This window comes from Salarias fasciatus, chromosome 7 (assembly GCF_902148845.1).
Source record: "Salarias fasciatus chromosome 7, fSalaFa1.1, whole genome shotgun sequence".
NCBI lineage: Eukaryota > Metazoa > Chordata > Actinopteri > Blenniiformes > Blenniidae > Salarias > Salarias fasciatus.
In genome coordinates this window covers 29,732,415-29,752,454 of record NC_043751.1, presented here as the reverse complement: position 1 = coordinate 29,752,454, position 20,040 = coordinate 29,732,415, and the positions used below count along the sequence as shown (strand labels likewise).

General features: G+C 46.5%; 2 protein-coding genes across 2 annotated transcripts in view; both read left to right on the top strand.

Annotated features, from left to right (window-relative positions):
* LOC115391453 (solute carrier family 45 member 3) overlaps window positions 1-11,613 on the top strand; it is a 31,723-nt gene extending 20,110 nt beyond the window's left edge. The window contains exons 2-6 of the mRNA XM_030095721.1: window positions 757-1,119; window positions 5,136-5,326; window positions 5,472-6,135; window positions 8,778-9,043; window positions 9,135-11,613. Coding sequence (XP_029951581.1) covers window positions 891-1,119; window positions 5,136-5,326; window positions 5,472-6,135; window positions 8,778-9,043; window positions 9,135-9,572 — 1,788 coding nt within the window. The 5' untranslated portion in view covers window positions 757-890 and the 3' untranslated portion in view covers window positions 9,573-11,613. The remainder of the gene's footprint in view (window positions 1-756; window positions 1,120-5,135; window positions 5,327-5,471; window positions 6,136-8,777; window positions 9,044-9,134) is intronic.
* A 2,458-nt stretch (window positions 11,614-14,071) lies between these two features.
* LOC115391455 (fibroblast growth factor 6) lies at window positions 14,072-19,810 on the top strand. Its single transcript, XM_030095723.1, has 3 exons — window positions 14,072-14,676; window positions 15,242-15,345; window positions 19,338-19,810. Exons 1-3 carry the CDS (start codon window positions 14,331-14,333, stop codon window positions 19,512-19,514), a joined length of 627 nt encoding a protein of 208 aa, XP_029951583.1. The 5' UTR covers window positions 14,072-14,330; the 3' UTR covers window positions 19,515-19,810.
* Window positions 19,811-20,040: the final 230 nt, after the last annotated feature.

Sequence of the window (20,040 nt, the reverse complement as noted above, 5' to 3'; positions counted from 1 at the left end):
ATCTGTCCTCCTGCCTGAAACTTTCTCTTTTCAGGTGCTGGAGACGATCTCATGCACGCCCGGCTCCACAATAGTAATAATCTGCTGAAATTTTTTGGAAGGAGGACTGGTGAATGTGACTAAAGCTACAATCAGAGCTTAATAATACACATAATGACAGGGTCAGCCAAGGGAAGGTGGATTTTAGAGTCTCCCACTGGCTCTGGTGTTACTATGGAGAAGGAAAAGGAAAACACTGAGAGAGAGAGAGAGAGAGCGAGAGAGAGAGAGAGAGAGAGATGGGAAATTACAAGCGAATTATTTTGAAGAGATTGAGGTTTCACCGTCTCTGCAAATCTCTGCCATGCGTTTAAGGAGATTTAAAAAAAAAAATTAAAAATTAAAAATCAACTGAACGTGCAGAGAGAGGGGTTTGGTTTGGTTTGCCACGTCGGTCCGGCTGACTCATCTCTTTTGTCCGCCTGTTGTTGCCCCTGGTGCCTGAGGAGCGCTGAGAATACGTCCGAGCCGCCGCCTCTGGGCCGGTTCTACAGGGTTTGAGTCTGTCGTGAGAAAACTGCCTCTGCTGAGGTCTTAGTGAAAACCTGAGAGCGTTGACACGCAGGAGTAGTGACCCGGGAACGAGTGTGTGACGTGACTCGGCGCTGATTCCTGGTTTCTGACAGCAGAGAAGTGCTCCCTGTGAGACAGACCAAATCTGTCATTTTTAGTTTTCCTGTCTGTCGTGAGTCTGAAGTCGTCTCCTCTCCTCTGCAGATCCAGAATGCTGAGAAGAGGATGAATCCTCCGGGTCATCTGAGACGTCCACGTGTCTTCGCTGCTGTCCCTTCCCGACAGTCCTCAGGTCCCAGCGGGGCACCATCTGCCCCCCCACGCCGCCCCCCGCCCCCATGTCTGGGTGCGCCCCCCCTCCCCTGCCCCCAGTAATATCCCTCCCAGAGGGCAGGAAAGGAGAGCCCGCTCCTGTAAATATGCTGGGATGGAGGTCTCAGTGGCGTCTGGTCCTGCTGAACTCCCTGACCTGTGGCCTGGAGATCTGCGTGGCAGCTGGGATCACATACGTGCCCCCGCTGCTGCTGGAGGCCGGGGTGGAGGAGCGCTACATGACCATGGTGCTAGGTAAGGACTTGCTTAGGACTGAGGGAAGATTCCCGGGCCTCTTTGGTACCTCACTCTCTGTGTATGTGTGTTTCGTTTCTGCCTCACACACATCCACTCTCATTATGTCTCTCTTTCTGTCTCTTTTATTCATTAAACATCAAAGGTGGAGGTGGGCTTGCCTTCATTCTCATGCACGCCAGGATTCAAACATCACCTCTGTGGCCCCCTTAACGACCACTTTTGTAATTGTTTTTCATCTGAGAGTTTAGAATGGTAGAATTTATTTTTCTGCTGTGCAGTGTCATTTCTTCATTACCGTCACGAGGCTGAAACGAGACGAGATTTATTGTTCCCCGGTCAGAATGCCTTGTTTGCCGTGGTTCGATAAAAGCCGTGATATAAAGTGAAGATTATTTCATTAGTAGCCGTCAGCTTCAAGAGAAGCCTTGTAAATCAGAACAGGCGGTCGTCTCCAAAGAATGTAGGCTTGTGTAAATTGGCTTGATCCATAAAAGATGTGACCTTGTCTGGAGGCTACCGAATTCGAAGTGGAGGTTGCAGATCGGGGAGGGGGGGCGGGTTACACAGGGGACCCACTCCGCCTCAGGGCCCTTATCTTCTTTCCCATTCAGGTCATAAAGACATAATTGAGGCCTGCACGGAAATTAGTGGCCAAATCACCTGTTGTTTTGTTGGCGTGATAATGAGGGACTATTTGAAAGGCAGCAGGGGAGCAAACTGCTGGAGGACGACTGTCTCCACTCTCTGACACGCCGCGTTTCTTCTTACACTCTTTTAGACTTCAGATCAGTGCTGTGTAATTACAGTATGATCACACCATTAAATCCTTTTTTTGCTCAATAATTTCAGCACATTAGGCTCCGTTTTTACTGTAAGTACTTCTTTGAGTCTCGACAAAAAAACTGAAATGACTCGTGAGTCATTAGGAACTGATCCAAACCATCAGAACTTTGTCAACCTGCGGGCTCAGGTGGTAAATCTGCACAATCTCATTGACAACTGTTGACACTGAGTGAACTTCAGTCTCACTCTGTTTACTGTAATTACGTTTACTTTTATCAGACACGTTTAATGGTGTCCGCCACTGTAGCCGTGAATTCAGTTTGAATCCCCGTGAAACCGTCTCTTTCTGTATCGTCACGTTTTGCTGGTAGAAAACATTGGAAGTTGAGGAGGCGTGTTTCAGGTTTGATTCACATTTTCAATAATCGGCCATTGATCGTGACACGCCTCCGAAGCTACACTGGCTTTTCTATTGAAACTGTGTGAATGTTCGATGGCATTTGTACCGCGTGACGAGAACACAGGTGTTTAAGCAACCTGCTCTTATGATAGTCATATCAATGGAAATAATGTTAATATATAGTATTTGACAGTTTTTTTATTTGACATGGGTCAAAAGATAGCTCAATAAGTAACCCAAGGGTGTTAAACATAAAGCCCGTGGGCCCAAACCGGCCTGCAAAAGTCTTCAACCCGGCCCACCAAACCACCAACAAAACTCTAAAAATTAGATAGTTTTGTTTTTTGTTTTTTTTTTTTAATAAATTTCTCAAGAGTAGTGACACATGATGCTTAGACCGAAGCAGACTCATCACTGATGCTCGCTACCTCATTCGCATCAACAGCTAAGGAGAAGCTCTTTTGGACATTTTGCAGCAGAAGGCATTAACACTGGCTTTCTGTGGAGATTTCACTTTCGGTAGTAATCATTTCATTTTGTGAAAACATTCACATTTTCACACATTTTCCCCGCTACTAAAACATGTTTTATACCTCTGCCACAAAAGATTCAATCTGTGAAAACATTGTATATATCACACATATATATCTGTGGTTCATATGGACTCGAAGAACCATACTCAAGAAGCTGTTTCTTTGTTGTTTTTTTTTTGCAGTTTTTGCACGAGGCAGAGCACTGAACAGATGCACCCACCACAATATGTAATTGTACCATTATTCCCAGCTGGTTTGCCTCTAACGGTTGTAAAAGGCCTTTTCACTCTCAACTCGTCAGTGTATTTAAAGAAAAAAATTACCAAAGCCATTAAAACATTCAAGTATGTGATCTATATTATTTGAATGCTCACACTGAGTAGTTTTTTTTTTTCTTTTTTAGTGGTGGATGCATGTTTGAAAACTGAGCTTGCTTGCAGTGATGTGAATGGCGGCTTTATCCTGTAAGTCTAAATGCATTCACATGCTCTTCACTCAAGGCGCCTCTTTGAGACCTCGCCTTGTGACTTCAGACAGACGATAGATACGACTCCAGCAAACCCCAAGCCTCCGTGTTTGTGACAGAAGTGGCTATTCAAGTGGACCCATCACAACAATATACACTTCTGCTCTTTCATTTCTCTCACAGCTGCCGGTGATACGAAGAAAAATGATTTCATTGTGGAGTTCCTCCCAAACTCACTGAACTGTGAGCCAGTCTGGAGATGACACTCCACCCATTTCTCATCTGCCTCGACTCAGAGCTGGAATTAACTTCTTAATTCATTAAGTACAAGTACAGATTCAGCTCCTTCACTCATGTAAAACTTTAAATTCAAGTATGAAAATACAAAGGAATGTTTTGCTTTATTGGTACAGATCATAATTCAACTCAAATGATAGTTTTTGGGTGAGAAAATAACACAATCCTCCACACAAGACGCTTTAAGGAGTTACCGTCCGGTTTGAGTAGTATATAAAGCTGCATTTCTCTTCGAACGTCCAGATGCTTGCCATCTCTGCCTGTCCTGTAATGGAGTGCAGAGCATCACTTGAATGAGGAAAGATCTCCACTCTTATGGCTCATTTCCCCGGGTCGTCGTGTCAGGTTCTCTCACGGCTGCCGTCTACTTCATCTGATGACCATTTGTTGGCAGCTCCATCCTCCAGTTGTTACTTTCTTTCTCTAGTTTCCTCTCTGCCGGTGGAGATGCTTCAGTTTCACAGCTCTGAAGTTAAGTATATCTGGTTAAGTATTCAGGCAGGGAAGCACGCTGTGGAATGTGGCACGTTTTATATTAGGTAGTGTGTGTTGTGCGAGTTAGAGTAGACAGCGTTTCAAGCCTTCCTGGGTGTGTGTTCGTGTTACAGTGCACCGGGGGATCGAGGCGGTGTTTCTTCCAGCTGTAGATGGCGAGGATTGTTATGATGGGCCTCCGCAGCTGCAGCAGAGAGAAATGTGGTGTTGGGAATGGCTGTCACCCAGTCTGCCTTTCTCAGTTTGCCTTCCTGTCTCGCCGTCTGTGCTCGTCCATTTCTCAGCTTGCTGAGTCTTGGCTCTGGGTCTTTGGGCTTCCTTTGTGTGTTCCAGCCTCTCGTCGAACCGGAGAGAGCTGGATCTGGGCTGTGTTTCCTACTTGATCGCCGTGCAGCTACGCATCGCTCCAGAGCTGCACTTGCTTAATTTAGCTTATTGTGTTTTTGGGTTTTTTTTTCCCCTACTTGGATAAATATGACGTCATGATTTTAGAATTTAAACATCGTGTGTAAACAGAATCCTTTATGACTGTAATAAAGCCTCTGTGGGATGATTTTTAAATGTCAAATTGTAGCCTCCAGACTGGGTCGTTTCAGACGTTGTGTGTGTGTGTGTGTGTGCGTGTGTGTGTGTGACGGCCCAGCGTGCCATGGCGTGCTCTAATTAGCCGGGCCCGGCCACGTGTGGAGGATGGGCCGCTACCTTCAGGCAGCAGGCCATCTGTGGAAATCATCACCAGCCGTTAGTGATGATGGCGGAGGGACGCATGCGGTTTGCCCCCCGGTAGGCCGGCAAGGAGAAACGGAGAGGACGGCGAGGAGACAGGCGGGAAAAGGGCTTCGAGATTTTAAAGTCACGTGTGATTTTGGCTGAGTCTTTCGTTAAAAAATCGTGAAGGGAACATTTACACCTCTACATTGTCCGTATTTATTTTCATGCACTCTGTCCGTGCCTTTCCAGACTCTCTGCTCTCTCTGTGTGGTTTTGTTTGTTTGTGCGCGGTCTGACTCCCCCTGCGGATTCCCGCTTGTGCCCGCAGGTATCGGGCCGGTGCTCGGCCTCCTCCTCGTCCCTCTGATCGGCTCGGCCAGCGACCGCTGCAGCAGCAGCTACGGCAGGAGGCGGCCCTTCATCCTGCTGTTCTCGCTGGGAGTCCTCCTGGCACTGTTCATCATTCCCCACGCCGACATCCTGGCAGCGCGCCTCGCCTGGGGTGGGCGCACCTTCCAGGTGAGATGTGGCTTTATTGTTTGAGTCTGTCGTTTAGTTGAATTCCAGCCACTCGACAGGAAATAAGCTGTTGCTGGTGATTAATCAGGTTTTTGCAGCCGGGTTTTGGGCTTTAGTCTGACCTTCTTCGTTTGGCTTGTTTCAGGTGGGCTTTCTTATATTCGGTGTGGGACTTCTGGACTTCTGTGGACAGGTGTGCTTCACCCCTCTGGAAGCTCTTTTGTCAGACCTGTACCCGGACGAGGATGAGTGCGGCCAGGCCTTCGCCATGTTCTCCTTCATGGTCAGCCTGGGCGGCTGTGTGGGGTATTTGCTCCCCGCGCTGGACTGGAGTCGCGGTACGCTCTCTTCTTACCTCGGAGGCCAGGCCGAGTGCCTCTTCTTCGTCCTCATCCTCATCTTCGTCTTCAGCGTGCTCATCACCATGCAAGTGTCCGAGGAGGCGCCGTACGGCGGCAGCAGCGGCCTGGCGGGATCGGGCTCCTTGCTGCCGTCGGGATCCGGCGCGATGGAGGCCGGCAGGTGCGGCCTGCCGCGCTCCCTCTGCTACCTGCTGAACTGCAAGCCCCGGCTGCTGAAGCTGGGCCCTCTGTGTTTACTGAGGACCTGCTGGACCATGATTCCGGCCCTGTACAGGAGCTGCTGCCACGTCCCCCGGGTGATGAAGCAGCTGTGCGTGGCTCAGCTCTGCAGCTGGATGGCCATCATGTCGTTCATGCTGTTCTACACAGACTTTGTGGGGGAAGGCCTGTACGAGGGCGTGCCGAGTGCGTTACCAGGAAGTCTGCCCAGGCAAAGATACGATGAAGGTCAGATTTCCTCTTGATACAACACTTTAAAAAAAAAAAAATCCACTTCACAGAATACACATTTCTTTCTGTCGCACTACATCATAAACATGTTCTTCTTGTGACAATCTGAACTACAGTCGTGATCATCTCTTATCATATTTAATATCGGAACCAAATTTGTCAAGGAAATGTTGTTGTAAATGTCAAATATCTCAGATTGCCCACTGAAATTGTTTACTTTGGGCTGATTTGTTGAAGGAGGACATCGAGACAGGAGATATGGTGAGATGAAGACAGTGTCCAGTTTAGCTTTTTTCTTCTCAGTCACTGGTTTTCCCAGTAGTGACCAGTCCGATAATATAACCTCTAGCAGTGTAAACACAGATGAAGAGAGTCACGTCTGTGGAGGATGGAGTTCTTTGATGTTCTTGAGAGGAACAGACGGTATAAATGAAGGGGGAGTCGACACAACTCACCCCACGTTGAGGAGTGTTGGATTTATGAACATAGAGGGTCATTTCAGAGTAAAGTGTTTACTGTTCAGCCAGACTTCCCATCTCGCATTCTTTTTCCCGTTTTTTTCTCATTACCTCTCTTTAACTTTACTGTGTGCTTTTAAGCTTCCCGTCTTACTTCACAAATCCCCCTCTTTCACTGTCCACCTCTCGTTTCATCGCTGAATCTGGATTCTCGGCGGCTCCCCTCCCCTCCACTCTTTAACCTCATTCATCTTGACATTTTCACCCGTCCCTCCACACATTCTTTTCTTCCTCCTCTTTGTCCACCTCCGTCTCCTTCATTACTTTGTTTACTTTCTACTTTTCCTCAGCCTCTTCTCCCCTGTGCCTGTCGGACCACAAGGAATGTCGCACTCACAAAGAATTAATGTCAGGGAATGGGCACACAAAGCGCATGTTCGTTTAGGCCAGGTAGACGCCGGAGCGCACGGTTTTGAGGTCTGTCTGAGTTCTGTTTGTTTAATGTGAAACACGGCGGATGTTGTTAAACCGCATCATTCGGTCTGCAGATGCTCCTCTCCTGGAGGGTGATCCACACGCTCATTCTCACATCATTTTTAACACAAACTGCCACTTTTTTTTTCAGTCATTATTTCTCGTGTTGGCGAGGGTTGTAATGCCTTGAGTTTATTTGTAAAAGCTGTGCTACACAGATATCCCCTTTCCAATAAAGCTGCCGTTCTGGTGTGTGCAGGAGCATTCCTGCTCGGCCCCGTATCGCTCTGGGCTTGGATTTCGGCCCTCATTAGATTGTGTGGTGTTTGTGAAGTGGGCTCAGCAGTGTTACTTTCCAGGAGTAACATAATCCGGCTACTCCTCTCCAGATAAGTTGGTCTGCTGCTCTGCTGCTGAACTCCTGAACCGCGGTGTTTACCGAGAGCCAGCCGAGGTCTGAACCATCGCAGGCCCAAATAAATACCGGCCCAGCTGTCGTCTCAACATCCACGGGCTCATATTGAAATTCAACAGATCGATCGGGAGTGAAACATGTCCGAGGACAGACTGGAAACCCGAAGCAGAAAGGGAAGCGTTTTTCCTCATGTCCGCTGTTTATCCAGCTGCCGATCACAGTAATAAAAACCCGGTAAAGACCCTGGACGGTGGACAGGTGGGCTGGCGAAGAGGACACACTCAGTGTCATTTTGAGGGACTCATCTTTTAACCCTTCATATGAACAACAGCAATATAAAGAACGTTTCTTTAATCTTGACTGAAAATCCTTCAATTTGTGGAAAGCAACCTCAGAGAATCTAATGCTGCACGGCGGCGTGCAACTCTTCCTGTGTTTCGTCTGTGAATTCCACCTTGGCGAGCTGGTGAGACCTCGTCCAAACGCTTGTTGTCTGGCTTTTCTAACTGGGCCAGACTTTGGCCAGGAGGCACACTGCCTCAGTAAACAAGCGCCGGCCTGCGTGTCTCGCTCTCTCGGGCCTTTCAAGGATTTTTCTGAGGTTAATGTTATCTGCGAAGGTCCGAGCCAGTCGACCCAAACTGTGTGTGCTCTGCGGAGCTGTGTGAGCGCCAAACCAGCCGGATCCGCCGCCGCTGCTGCTGCTGCTGCATGTTTATGGACTCCGGCAAACAGACTGCTCTCTGGCTCACCCGCGTAGGTTTTGCTTTTGTTGAGCATGCTGTGTGCATCTTTCACTAGACAGGGCCAGAAAAGGCAATGACGAGTCAATTCAGAATGTCTGATGGTTTCTCAGCTGAAAATAGAAATGGACAAATGATGCATTCGCCAAGTGGAGAGCTGGGAAAGTTTTGAATTAGCAAATTGTCATTTTCAAGTTGTCACACAAACAGGCTGCAAATAAATGACAAAAAAAAAACTATTTTCAGCCACAAAACGTCAATAATATCGTTGCACTTCTATTCTAGAAAACTTAACTGACACATTTCCAGACCCAGATGAGAACTCAGCCACAGCCTGGCCTTCACCTCTGGTCATGAATTGTGGGTCATGACCGAAAAGATTGAGGATGCGAGCTGCCGAAATGATTTTCCTCTGCAGAGGAGCAGGATAACTCTTCCTGTTGGAGTGACAAACGATCCAGTCACTGCTTCCAGAGGAGGTGGTGGAGGAAGGTGTGGGATATCGGAGAGCGTAGACCTGACTTGTCCCCCTGATTCTTCTCCTCCCAGGGATCCGGATGGGCAGTCTGGGCCTGTTCCTGCAGTGTGCTACCTCAACCGTCTTCTCTCTTGCCATGAGTCGTCTGGTTCGCCACTTCGGCTCGCGCTGGATCTACCTGAGCAGCATGGTGAGCTTCACGGCCTCGGCCTTCGTCATCTGCCTGTCCAAAAGTGTGGTTTTGGTCACCGCGATGGCAGCGCTCACCGGCTACGCATATGCAACTCTCCAGACCCTGCCTTACACGCTCACCTGCCATTACCACAAGGAGAAAGAGGTACGCACGGAGGTCAGGTGTGCATGTGGAAGGACTGTATCAAAGCAGGAATAGATGATTGATGAAACGCTCTGCCCCTGTCTGATTTCAGATCTTTATGCCAAAAAGAATAACCAAAAGCGTCCATCAGAACGGCGTGACGGCCATGCAGAACTCTGTGTATTTGACTCCGGTGGAGGAGGAAGATGGATTTAACCACAAAACAGGAGCTCCTCACAGAAACACGGTGTACAGCCAGGACGGCCTGGAGTACTTTCCCGTCCCGCAGAGCCAGAACGGCTCGTCTCACGGCTCCGGCGGCGCCGAGCAGGACGAGGCCGAGTTCGAGAAGCGCGGCGTGGGATTGGACTTTGCCATGTTAGACAGCACCTTCCTCCTCTCTCAGGTTTTCCCCACCCTCTTCATGGGCATGATTGTTCAGTTTGCACAGTCTGTCACTGCCTACATCGCCTGCTCCACCCTGTTCGGGGCCGTCGCCATCTACCTGGCCAGTCACATCGTCTTTGACCAAAAGGACCTCAGAAGCTGAAACTTGGATGCAAAAAGTGACAAAGTGATGAAATCACAATCAGCCGATATGTAATGTTGCGAGGCGGCTCGTTCCAGTCGTACCGGCCGGTGGTGATGCACAGATCAGGTCTGCAGCTTGGCCTCGTGCAGACGATCACTTGATCAATCGGTGATGGGTGGAAGGGGGGGTGCAATATGAGGCAGCAGGGTTTTTATTCTGTCCGCTACAGACCAGGCAGCTGGAGGGCTTCTTGAGGTTGTGGGTGAGTGATTAAGTTTACATGTCTGGAAGGGATCTGTGCATCACCAGGGACTTCCACGTTTTAGATTTTACCCGCCACCCGAGGGGTCCACGCCCCTCCGTGTCCTCAGATCAGGGGTGGCTCGCACTGTGCTAAAAGCTATTACCAGGCTCCAGAACAACCTCGGGCCGTGACGTTGTTTTTATTCATCTTTTTCCTCAGGTACCATCAGACAGATTTACTGCTGACTCACAGCGACTCGCCTGTTTATATGATTCTGAGGGATCGTATGCTGAGCTACTCCTATGTCTGAAAAATGCAAATCTGGCTCGTGCAATTTGCTGTGCGGCGTCATTAAGTCAGCCTGCTTATCTTATCTTTAGGGTAAATTGGAGGGTGATCACGTTGACATTTTCAAGGCGGGTCTTCTGTTATAACAGGAAAGGTTTTCCTTTATCTTTTTCTTTTCAGCCATTTGCCATGTGGATTGAATAATGCATTGTGTGAAACTGTAACTAAAAGTGGGACCACTGGATTTCGCCATCCAGGATAATTAAAGACACACACACACACACACACACATACACACACCAGCAGGTTTTCTTATGACAACTTGCTACAACTACGTTTGTAAAAAAAGAAAGAGAAAAGTCAGAATGTCTTCTCGTCCTCTGGAATCAGGGTTAATTTGCTCATTGCCTGCGTGTTAAATCTGAGCATCCTACAGGTTTTCTGTCAGATAAGCAGAACCTCCACACGCTCACGCCCTTAATGGCTTCCTTGTGGCAAATTCAGGGTTGTTGGCGCTTCGAAACTGTTTTTAAGTACATCTAAAATTCAGCTGTACTCTAATATTGCCAATATTTTTATCCTCCTTTTATTGTGGTCATGACCTAATGAGTAGCTCCGATGGGTGTATTTTGTATACCATGTGACTGTATTATCCCTATGGGAACTGAACTTTGTTATGCAACCTGCTGAGGTGAGGTTATTTACTGTGGTGGCTGAAGAATGAAGCTGATTTCTGCAACTGGAATAGCGCATGGAGCGTCCTCCTCCTAGATAATCGGGGGCAGCTGAGCCTGGCGAGCTGCTCGCCCTGTCCAGCTCAGCTCTGACCTGGACAGCCGTCTCAGGTTAGCGCCACTTTTGGTGTCCCATTCTTTTTTTTTTTTCCTTTTTTTTTTTTTTTTTTTTATGCATTAGTAATACATCAGTTTTCCTGTTGCCTAAACCCTCGTGTTTCTCTGCTTTCTCGAATGACAATCTAGGACATCCAGATGGGCTTGTTGTGTAATAGTGGTGGAAAACATGCAGGGAAGCGATGTCTCATGGATGGATTCATTGTGCCCATTCCCAAATAGACCAAAAACAAAACAAAACAAAAAAAGTCCAACGGAAACATTTGGTTGCTGAAAGGGATACTGGTGAGCACTGTGGATTGAAGCTGAGTTTACCTGTGCGTGCGTGTGTGTGTGTGTGTGTGTGTGTGCGTGCGTGCGTGCGTGCATTACATGAAGATTGTAATATTTAAGTGTGAGGTCTATGTAAAGTGATGCAGATCTTCCGCATGCTGTCTTGGCCTGTAGCTGCAGTGGCTCCTCGTATTGGTCAGACCGTGTAAACAGCGAGCGTCTGTCGCCGCCGCCACCCTGTCCCTCGCAAGGGGGCAGTGAATTACGTTGAGCAGATAGGAATAGTCCTGAAGGATCGTGTTGCCTGAGTCGTGCTCAGCGTGGGGAGAGCCGAGGATTTGTCATGTTGACATTACTACGGAAAAGTGGCCGACTTATCCTTTTCACCCTGAAATGCACAGGAGAAACATTGTCTGACAGTAGCTGTGAGTGTCAGAAAAGGGTCGTTTTACAAGTGCCTGCACATTTTTCCCCGACATGTTTTGTACATATGTATTTATTTATTATGCTTTTATTACAAAAAAAGAACAGAAAAATAGCATGTATTAAACTATTGGACTTCTTGGCATCTTTTGTAGGTGCACCGGTGAAGGCTGTTTCTGTGAAAAGATAAATTATTTGTATAGATATGGGATGGAGAAATCCTCGGAAACTATAATTTATTATGACATTACCCACTTTATTGTGTAGCTTTTGTGAAAGTCGCAGGTGTACTGCTGACATCTGCTGTCAGAGTGTATCTAATCATTCGCAGATGGGAAAATGATCAATCGCAGTGTGTTTGAGCTGAAAGGTTTGTTCTTAACACACAACTGGGATACTGTGTGGAGGTTGTTTTTTTTTTTTTCTCTCTTAGTGGAGCAGGTGAAACAAGAAATCATTTTATCAACACTGCCTTATCTGGGTCTCAATAACCACTTTTTTTTTCTTAAGTCAGGTCGGTTATGTTGGTTAACTTTCCTGCTCAGATGTGTTGAAGTGAATGGGCGGAGTCGTATTTTCCCATATATAAAAAAATAATAATAATAACAATAATACACCAAATGCCCTGTTTGATTCAAACAAAAAGTGCCAATGGCCAGACTGTGTTAAGGCCAGAAGTTGCTGTGTTTTGATACAGATGTCTTCTTTTTGTATCACAGGAAGGGAGTGACTTTTGTCATTAATGCATTCAGCCATAACAAAAAGAAATGTTGTTCTTCATTTTCATTATACATCTATCAGATTGTGTATAAATCTGCAGCTACCAAATAGATTTTATATGAAATAAAAGAACTGCATTGTCAATAAAATCTTGTGTTTGAGTCATTTTTAAAAGAGACTTATCCGTTCACGTGCTTGTCAAACAATCTGAATGTTTTTTTCCACCATCATCCATCATAACCATTGTAAACATTTTAATTGTCATAAGTTCAGCATACATATCAGATTTTTGAAGACTTTCATTCATCTTTATCACCGTTTAGCCCTGTTTTTTGGAATGATGGGAGAAATTTGAGTATTTTGAAAAAACCTGCACACAGAAAGAACATGCAAACTCCACACCCCCAACCACACTCAGACTTTTGACGTTCTCTCTGAGTCAACAGCATTATCCAGTACACCACTACTGACTTTTATTGATTAAGAGGCTAAAGTAGTTAAAAATAAGGCAGGATAGACTGTTTGTGCAGTAAATTTACATTATATGACATTGTAAATATTTATTTTCACATATGTGAAAAACAAAGTAATGAGAAGTAGAGCTTGTTGGAACATAAATTACTGCAATAAAACATTCTGTCTGATTTATTCACACGTCAGATGCGTAATTAGTATCTTCCTGCGTGTTGGTGCGTCCAGTGTTTCTCAGGTTTGTTCCACAGGATGTGAAATCCTCGAGGCGCCCGAGGAGAGCTAGGAATGAACTTGGAAATGGTGCCATCCTTTGGAAATGTCGGGGAACTGACGCGCGCAGGAAGGAGCGGCGCCGGTGCGCAACCGCGCCGGCCCCGCTGACGCACGGCCATGCGGACTGCTGGTGGCATTATCCGTTACATGGAAAAGACGATGGGCTTTCATGTCACAGGGAATGGCACGCGGGCAATGCGTGCCATTTCATGACGGGCCTCTCCGGTTTCTCGTGCCCCCCCCCCCCCTCCCCACCACCTCGTCGCAGTTCTCACGAAACGCACCACGGGAAACGCACGGGGTTTACAGTGCGCCTATAAAAAATATGACGTGATTAAAATGTCACTGCGGGCCTCCGTTAACCCGGCCGCGGCGCGGAGCCGCGGGGGACTCTGCGTCTTGCTCAAGGACACGTCAAAAAAGAGGGGCGGATGCCGGGGGTCTTGAACCCTGATCTTTGCGGGCGGCTGGCGGCGGGCGCCCCGCTGGCTCCCTGCTCCAGCTGACATGTCACTTTAGACACAGGAAAACATAAATTTGCTGGGAAAAGTTCTTGAACGGCGCGGCGGCGGCAGAAGAAGCGGGACCACAAGAGCCCCGTCATTGCTCTCCGGTGACAAGTGGGCCTGTTTTTACACCTTCCTTCTAAATAAGGAAGCGGCCTGACAGACATATGACCACCGACCCAATTTGGGAGCAGCCCGAGCGCCCCAGCGCTTCCTCCCCCTGCAGTCCGGCGGTGACAGGACCGGAGGCTGCTCCCCTCCGCTCTCCGCACTCTGGCAGGGTTTTTCCTGTATTATCCCAGCCGTCAGGTCAGCATGATATCCTCCTCCAGGGATGCCAAAGCCCTGGCAAGGCTGAAGCAGGGTTTTTGGTGAGTGGTGGCCTGATAGAGGATTTATCCTAAACTCTTACCGAGAGAGGAGAAAGAGAGAGAGAGAAAGAGAGAGTGTGCGTGTGTAAGAGCGAGAGAGAGAGGCGCGGAGGAGCTGCAAAACATGGTAATCACCACCAACAACATCACCATCACCACCACCATCACCTCCAGCTCTGCCGCGCACTCTCCCGTCTCCTCTCCTCCTCTGCGCCGGGACTTGCGTTTCATGCCCAAAGCCCTGATCTGCGCTCCAAAAATAACCCTCAGCCAGCATGCCGAAGGAAGCAAAACAAGAAGAGCGGTATTTTTAGGGTCATTAATTTCGACCACGTGGCCCGAAGGTAAACCGGATGGCCGTTGCGCAAAGGCTCCTCGTCAGTATGTCCTGCGAGGCCGGCACGCCGCACTGGACGCTGACCGCGGCGCTCCTCCTGGGCTTTCTGCTGGGGATCGTGTCAGCGTACCCGTTACCGAGCGGCAGGACGAATGCAACTTTGCTGGAGAAACGGTGGGAGACCCTCTTCTCCCGCTCTGTGCTGGGGATCTCCGGGGAGAAACCGGAGCTGAACTGGGAGAGTGACTATCTGCTGGGCATCAAAAGAGTGCGGAGGCTCTACTGCAACGTGGGCATCGGGTTTCACCTTCAGATCCTCCCCGACGGCAGGATAAACGGTGTACATAATGAAAACCAGGACAGTGAGTTAAACCCCTCCACCAATGTAATGCAATAGACCTGAAAAGAGAGGCACAGTCAAGAAGCATGGGTCTGTCTTGCCCCTCTGTTAATTTGCATGATGATATCTCATCCGACTCAGAGGGAGAATTGAATTTCTTCCGCGTCAAAGACAAATCTATTAAAAACAAGTATCCATCAGTGCTGAGCACCCCTCTTCCTCACCCCCCTCCTCCTCCCCGAGCTCAACCATGTCATGAATGTATGGACGCTTTTAGACACAACTTATTTTTACGCAGCCCCGCGAGGGCGGTCCGAAGACCGGTGGCCGTGCACGTCAAATGCAATTACCGCAATTATCGCAATAACCAGAATGCGCTTAATTGACGCGCCTGGATGCAAATGTAAGATGGAGTGAAAGATGCAGAACAAAGGCTCGGCATGCTGCGCAGCAACCTGCAAGGTTACACCCATACAGACGCAGAGAGACGCACAATGCTCCAGTCAGCGTGAGAGACGCTCGGCCGGGATGTGATTTATTTTATTCCTCTCTCCCCTCTGATGTGGTCATTCTTTGTCCCGTGCCAGGCCTGATAGAAATCTCCACGGTGAGCAGAGGAGTGGTGAGCCTGTACGGGGTGAGCAGCGAGCTGTTTGTCGCAATGAACCGCCGGGGGAGGTTATACGGAACGGTAGGTATGCTCAGCATTTCATTTATTGCCCCGCAGCGCTCGTTCATTCAAACATGAAATTAGGACGCGCTTTCGGCTTGATGCGCCTTTTTTTCCCCCTCTGATCCTCCTGTCATATTTTGTATCGGGACTCCGCCGACAGGGGGTCTGCGCATCCTGCCCAGAGAAACGCACATATTATATTTTCATCAGGAATTTAGAAAAGCTCTATTTAAAGCGCCCGGATTGTTGGCCTATGGGTAAATAATGATGAGGTTAACAGATGCAGCGCTCCTGTGCGTGCGTGTGTGTGTGCGCGCGCGCGCGAGAGAGCGTGTGCTGCCCTGCGTAATAAGCACTTTTCCATTTAAATCGATTTCCAGCTCTGCTGACAGGTTTTCTTGCCGTCAGGGGGGTTTCCCTCCCACACACACACACACACACACACACACACACACACACACACACACACACACACACACACACTGCTAGGCAGGAAGAATTGAAGCCTTTTCCAACTCCTCCAACTCATCACACACACAAATCTAAAAAGACATGACATCTCAGTGTCTGGATGTCCTCATACAGTTCAGCGTCACCGTCTCAGATCGATTCCTGGTGATCTGTACTCACAGCTTTATTATGTTTGAACAAACAGCTGCTTTTTCTTAATCATCATCACCCTCCTCAACAAAAACTATACAACTAAAACAACATGATCTGTTGAGTTAAGGTTATTTTAGAAGGAGGTGTTCAGGTTATGAGTGACAATGAAGCGTCTAAAAGTTATAAATGGATTGTGATACAGCCTGAAATGTAACAAGCCTGCAGTGCTGCCTCACATTTTACAGATCATAAAGACGCTCCTTTCTGCTCTCCTGTTTTGGTTGCTTTTTAAGTATTTACTTCGTTATTCTGCTCATATCACATTCTGTAAATAAGACCCTAAATACATCCTTTTACCCTGAAAAATATTTTCTGTCTAATAATTTCATGTACAATTGCAGATTTTCCTCAGTACTTTTCCATTTCCTGAAAAAGTCAATCTAGACTGAAAGTCTAAATGTTAAAAGTCCCTTTATGTGTGAATTGCAAAAGAAATTAACGAAAAGCTTTTGGTTTTCATTGCAAGTGGATGTCGGTTCAACTGTATTACAACCTTATTTCGTGCTGGTGGTCATGCTTGCAGCTTAAAATTCATACAGGAAAATGTGAGAATAGCTTTTAATTACTGTTTTGAAGCAAGACTCCATCAAATTGTAGGTAAATTGGTGACATGTTCAGTGATCAGAACATATTAGGGCAATAAAAGTTGGATTTTATGTTGTCATTTAACTTCTTTGACACATTTAGTGGACTTCAATCCCTACAAAACCTTCATAAATACTTTCTCAGGCTCACAACACAAGGATCCATTGCTGCTGGTGTTCAGTGTTTTGTTTCATTTGTGGGGAAATGATCGTTTTCAGATGTGTTGGAGTAGACATGATTGTAACGGGAAATCCGAGGAAGAAAATGTGCAACTGCAGTTTATTGGTCATCTTGACAGATTGTTTCCATTGAAGGTTTATTCGCCCATATTTACCTAAATGTACTTTGGTCATAAGCATCTGAAGTCGTCTGCTACTTTGTTAGCTTTTAGCTTTGACGCCCTTCGTCATTGACAGTATTCAGCATTCTCATCACTTTAATTTCAAAAATGTCAGAAAGCCGACAGAGTTCTACATCTACACATTTCTAACAGTGATTCTTGAGAATATTTTTAAAGACTGACAAAACTGTCCACATGTCTAAAAAAAGTTTCTCAATACAGACATATTGAAGAGCTGCCAGATGTTGAATTTTATCTTGAAAAGAAGGGGCGGAAACTCAATTGTTGCACCGTTTCTACTAAAGCCAAAACGCCAGGCAGCACTGTAGTTGAAAGCAAAACTCATTTTATTGTCCATATAGACAAAAAAAAAACAACCTAACAAACCAAAAGGCCACAAAGGCACTAAGAAGTTGCAGCAGCAAAGAGCAGAAACACAACAGCACTGACACACACACACACACACACACACACACACACACACACACACACACACACACACACACACACACACACACACACACACACACACACACACACACACACACACACACACACACACACACACACAGTAACACACGGACAGCCCCTTATAAAGCCAGAGCACCAGGTGACGACAGTCACACAGTCACACACACACACACACACACACACACACACACACACACACACACACACACACACACACACAGGTGAAAGACATCAGGGAGCAGCAATCAAACACAAGGACGAGGAGTCAGTAGGTCTGGAACCAGAGACAGAGTTAGAATATCACATAAAACACACATAGAATCCAAATAAATCCAAGTTTCCTCAATATAAGATCTTTAAGCACCTCTGTGCTCTCAGAAAAGTTTTTTTCTGTCCAATAATACACATAAATGCATTTTTTTAGAGAGGAAAAATGACTTCATTTGCTGGTTTTAAGGAAAGGTTTATGGAGCAGTTGTTCTTGCTGTTTGAGCGTATCGTGAACAAGAGGCTTGTCGCCGCCATATTTGTGTCGTTAAAATTGACCCTAAGAGGGAAATCCAAGCTGGGAAAGGTGAAACTAGCTTTTAATGGTTGTTTTGACACAATCCCGCTGCTGAAAGTGGATATTTCCACTGGGAAATCTGTTACTGAATCTGAAATCGGGCCATAAATCAATAAAAAGGAAACATAAGACAGGATTGTGGGATTGCTACCTGTTAATTATTGCTCAGCTGTCGTTGAGCGTCCGAGGTATCGGAGCAGGGAGACTTAGCGCTGACGCACGGCTGCCGGTTCGCTTGTTGTGGCTCACATATTTGGCAGACAGATTGTTATCTGCCGCTGAGTGATGAAGTGTTAGCTTGAGAGCGGACTGGAGATCTGATAAGAGATTGAATGAGGCCGCATGCTCTCCTACAGAGAGCGCCGCTCTGCTGCTGTGAGCCACTGTTTAAGTCAGATTGGTCTGGTTGCACCCTCATTTTGTACATTTCTTCCAGCTTTATATCCACGGTGTGAGTCTATAAAGAGTGTGGAGTTTGCATGTTCTCCTTGTGCATGTATTGGTTTAATGCTTTTCTCCATATTTTGAATTATTGAGGTAGCTCCCTCTAAAATCTGGCTGCTATCTGTACAACATGCTGAGTTTAATTTCCAGGAAAACATGAAAAGAGTCAGAATGTACTCAGGGGCGAACATTTCAGATCTGATCTGACAAATCGTCACAACGAGACGACACTAAAACTGAGCTAATAGAATAAACTCAGCTGAATGAGACGTGATCGTTTCCTCTCGTGTGTTTCTGCACATCATGATACGTTTCATCTTCGATGGGCGTTTAAAGCCTCGTCGTCTCGACTCATCAGGGTCTAAACCAGAAAAATGGCCTGTGTCCTTGAATTTAACTGGATAAGAATATTTCCCAAAATGCCCCAAATTTTTCTCCCAGGCAGGCTCATATGAACTTATCTCATCCATGTTTTGGTTTATGGTCAATAAAGTGTCAAATTAGTTCAGGCTAATTTTAAGTTTTCTTGAAATGCTCCAAACAAACTCCAACACAAACCAAATTCAGTAACAATGAGGGAAATCCAAATGAATGATCATGAGAGGGTAATTTTCAAGCTGAAGCTAAAAGAAAAAGTTTACTTTTGGAAGGTTAAAGAGCGATTTTTTTTCATCATTGTTAGCCATACAGCCGAGCTAATGTGTCAAAGCAAAACGACAATAACACGCCTCGGCGCACATTAATAAGACGCTGAATTAAGGGAGACAATTAGAAGTTACTCAAGTGTTGCTTCCCCCAATAATTCCATCTTTTAGTTGAAATAAATTGCAAAATTACTGGAATTTTTTTATTTATTTATTTTTTTAGGTAGCTTCATATCATCAGACTGCTCCTCCTCCCTGTTTCCACAGCCAGTAACTGTTCTCCCGTTGTTCTCTCCAGACAGTCTTCCATGACGAGTGCAAGTTCAAGGAGAGCTTGCTCCCCAACAACTACAACGCCTACGAGTCCCTGGTGTACCGAGGGTCCTACATCGCCCTCAGCAAGTACGGCCAAATGAAGAGGGGCAACAAGGTCACCACCGCCATGACCGTCACGCACTTCCTACCCCGAATATGATGATCAGAGAAACGGGCAATAACTAACTTATTTGCACATGTGGATTATTTCCCAGGTAACACCGATACCATATACGTACATACAAAACACAAAAAGACAACATGGACTGTTAAAGGAAGAAACAGTTATATCTGATAGTATTTATTCAGACTTTATATGTATATTTGGGTAGCTTACTTTGTATTAGAAATGAAGGAAATGCCATTCTTTGCTGCTTTTATGATTTTTGTCTGTTGTGGGCTGACGGGGATGGAGAGGCGCCGCGGGGCCCCTCGGGTTTTATGGGTGCTTGCTGGATTTGGTTGAATCTTTGCCCTGTCAATGGATGACTGTTCATCTTTTCTTTCTTTTTTTTTTTTTCTTTTTTTTTTTTTTGGGAAATGAAATGGATACGTTATTACCTCAAAGCACCACATCCTGAGACGAAGATGCAGAAAAAGAGAAAATGTGTGCATGAAATTTCTAAACAGAAGAATGCCTGTTTACTTAAGATGTTTTCTTTGTGTTGTTGTTGTTGGTATCCATC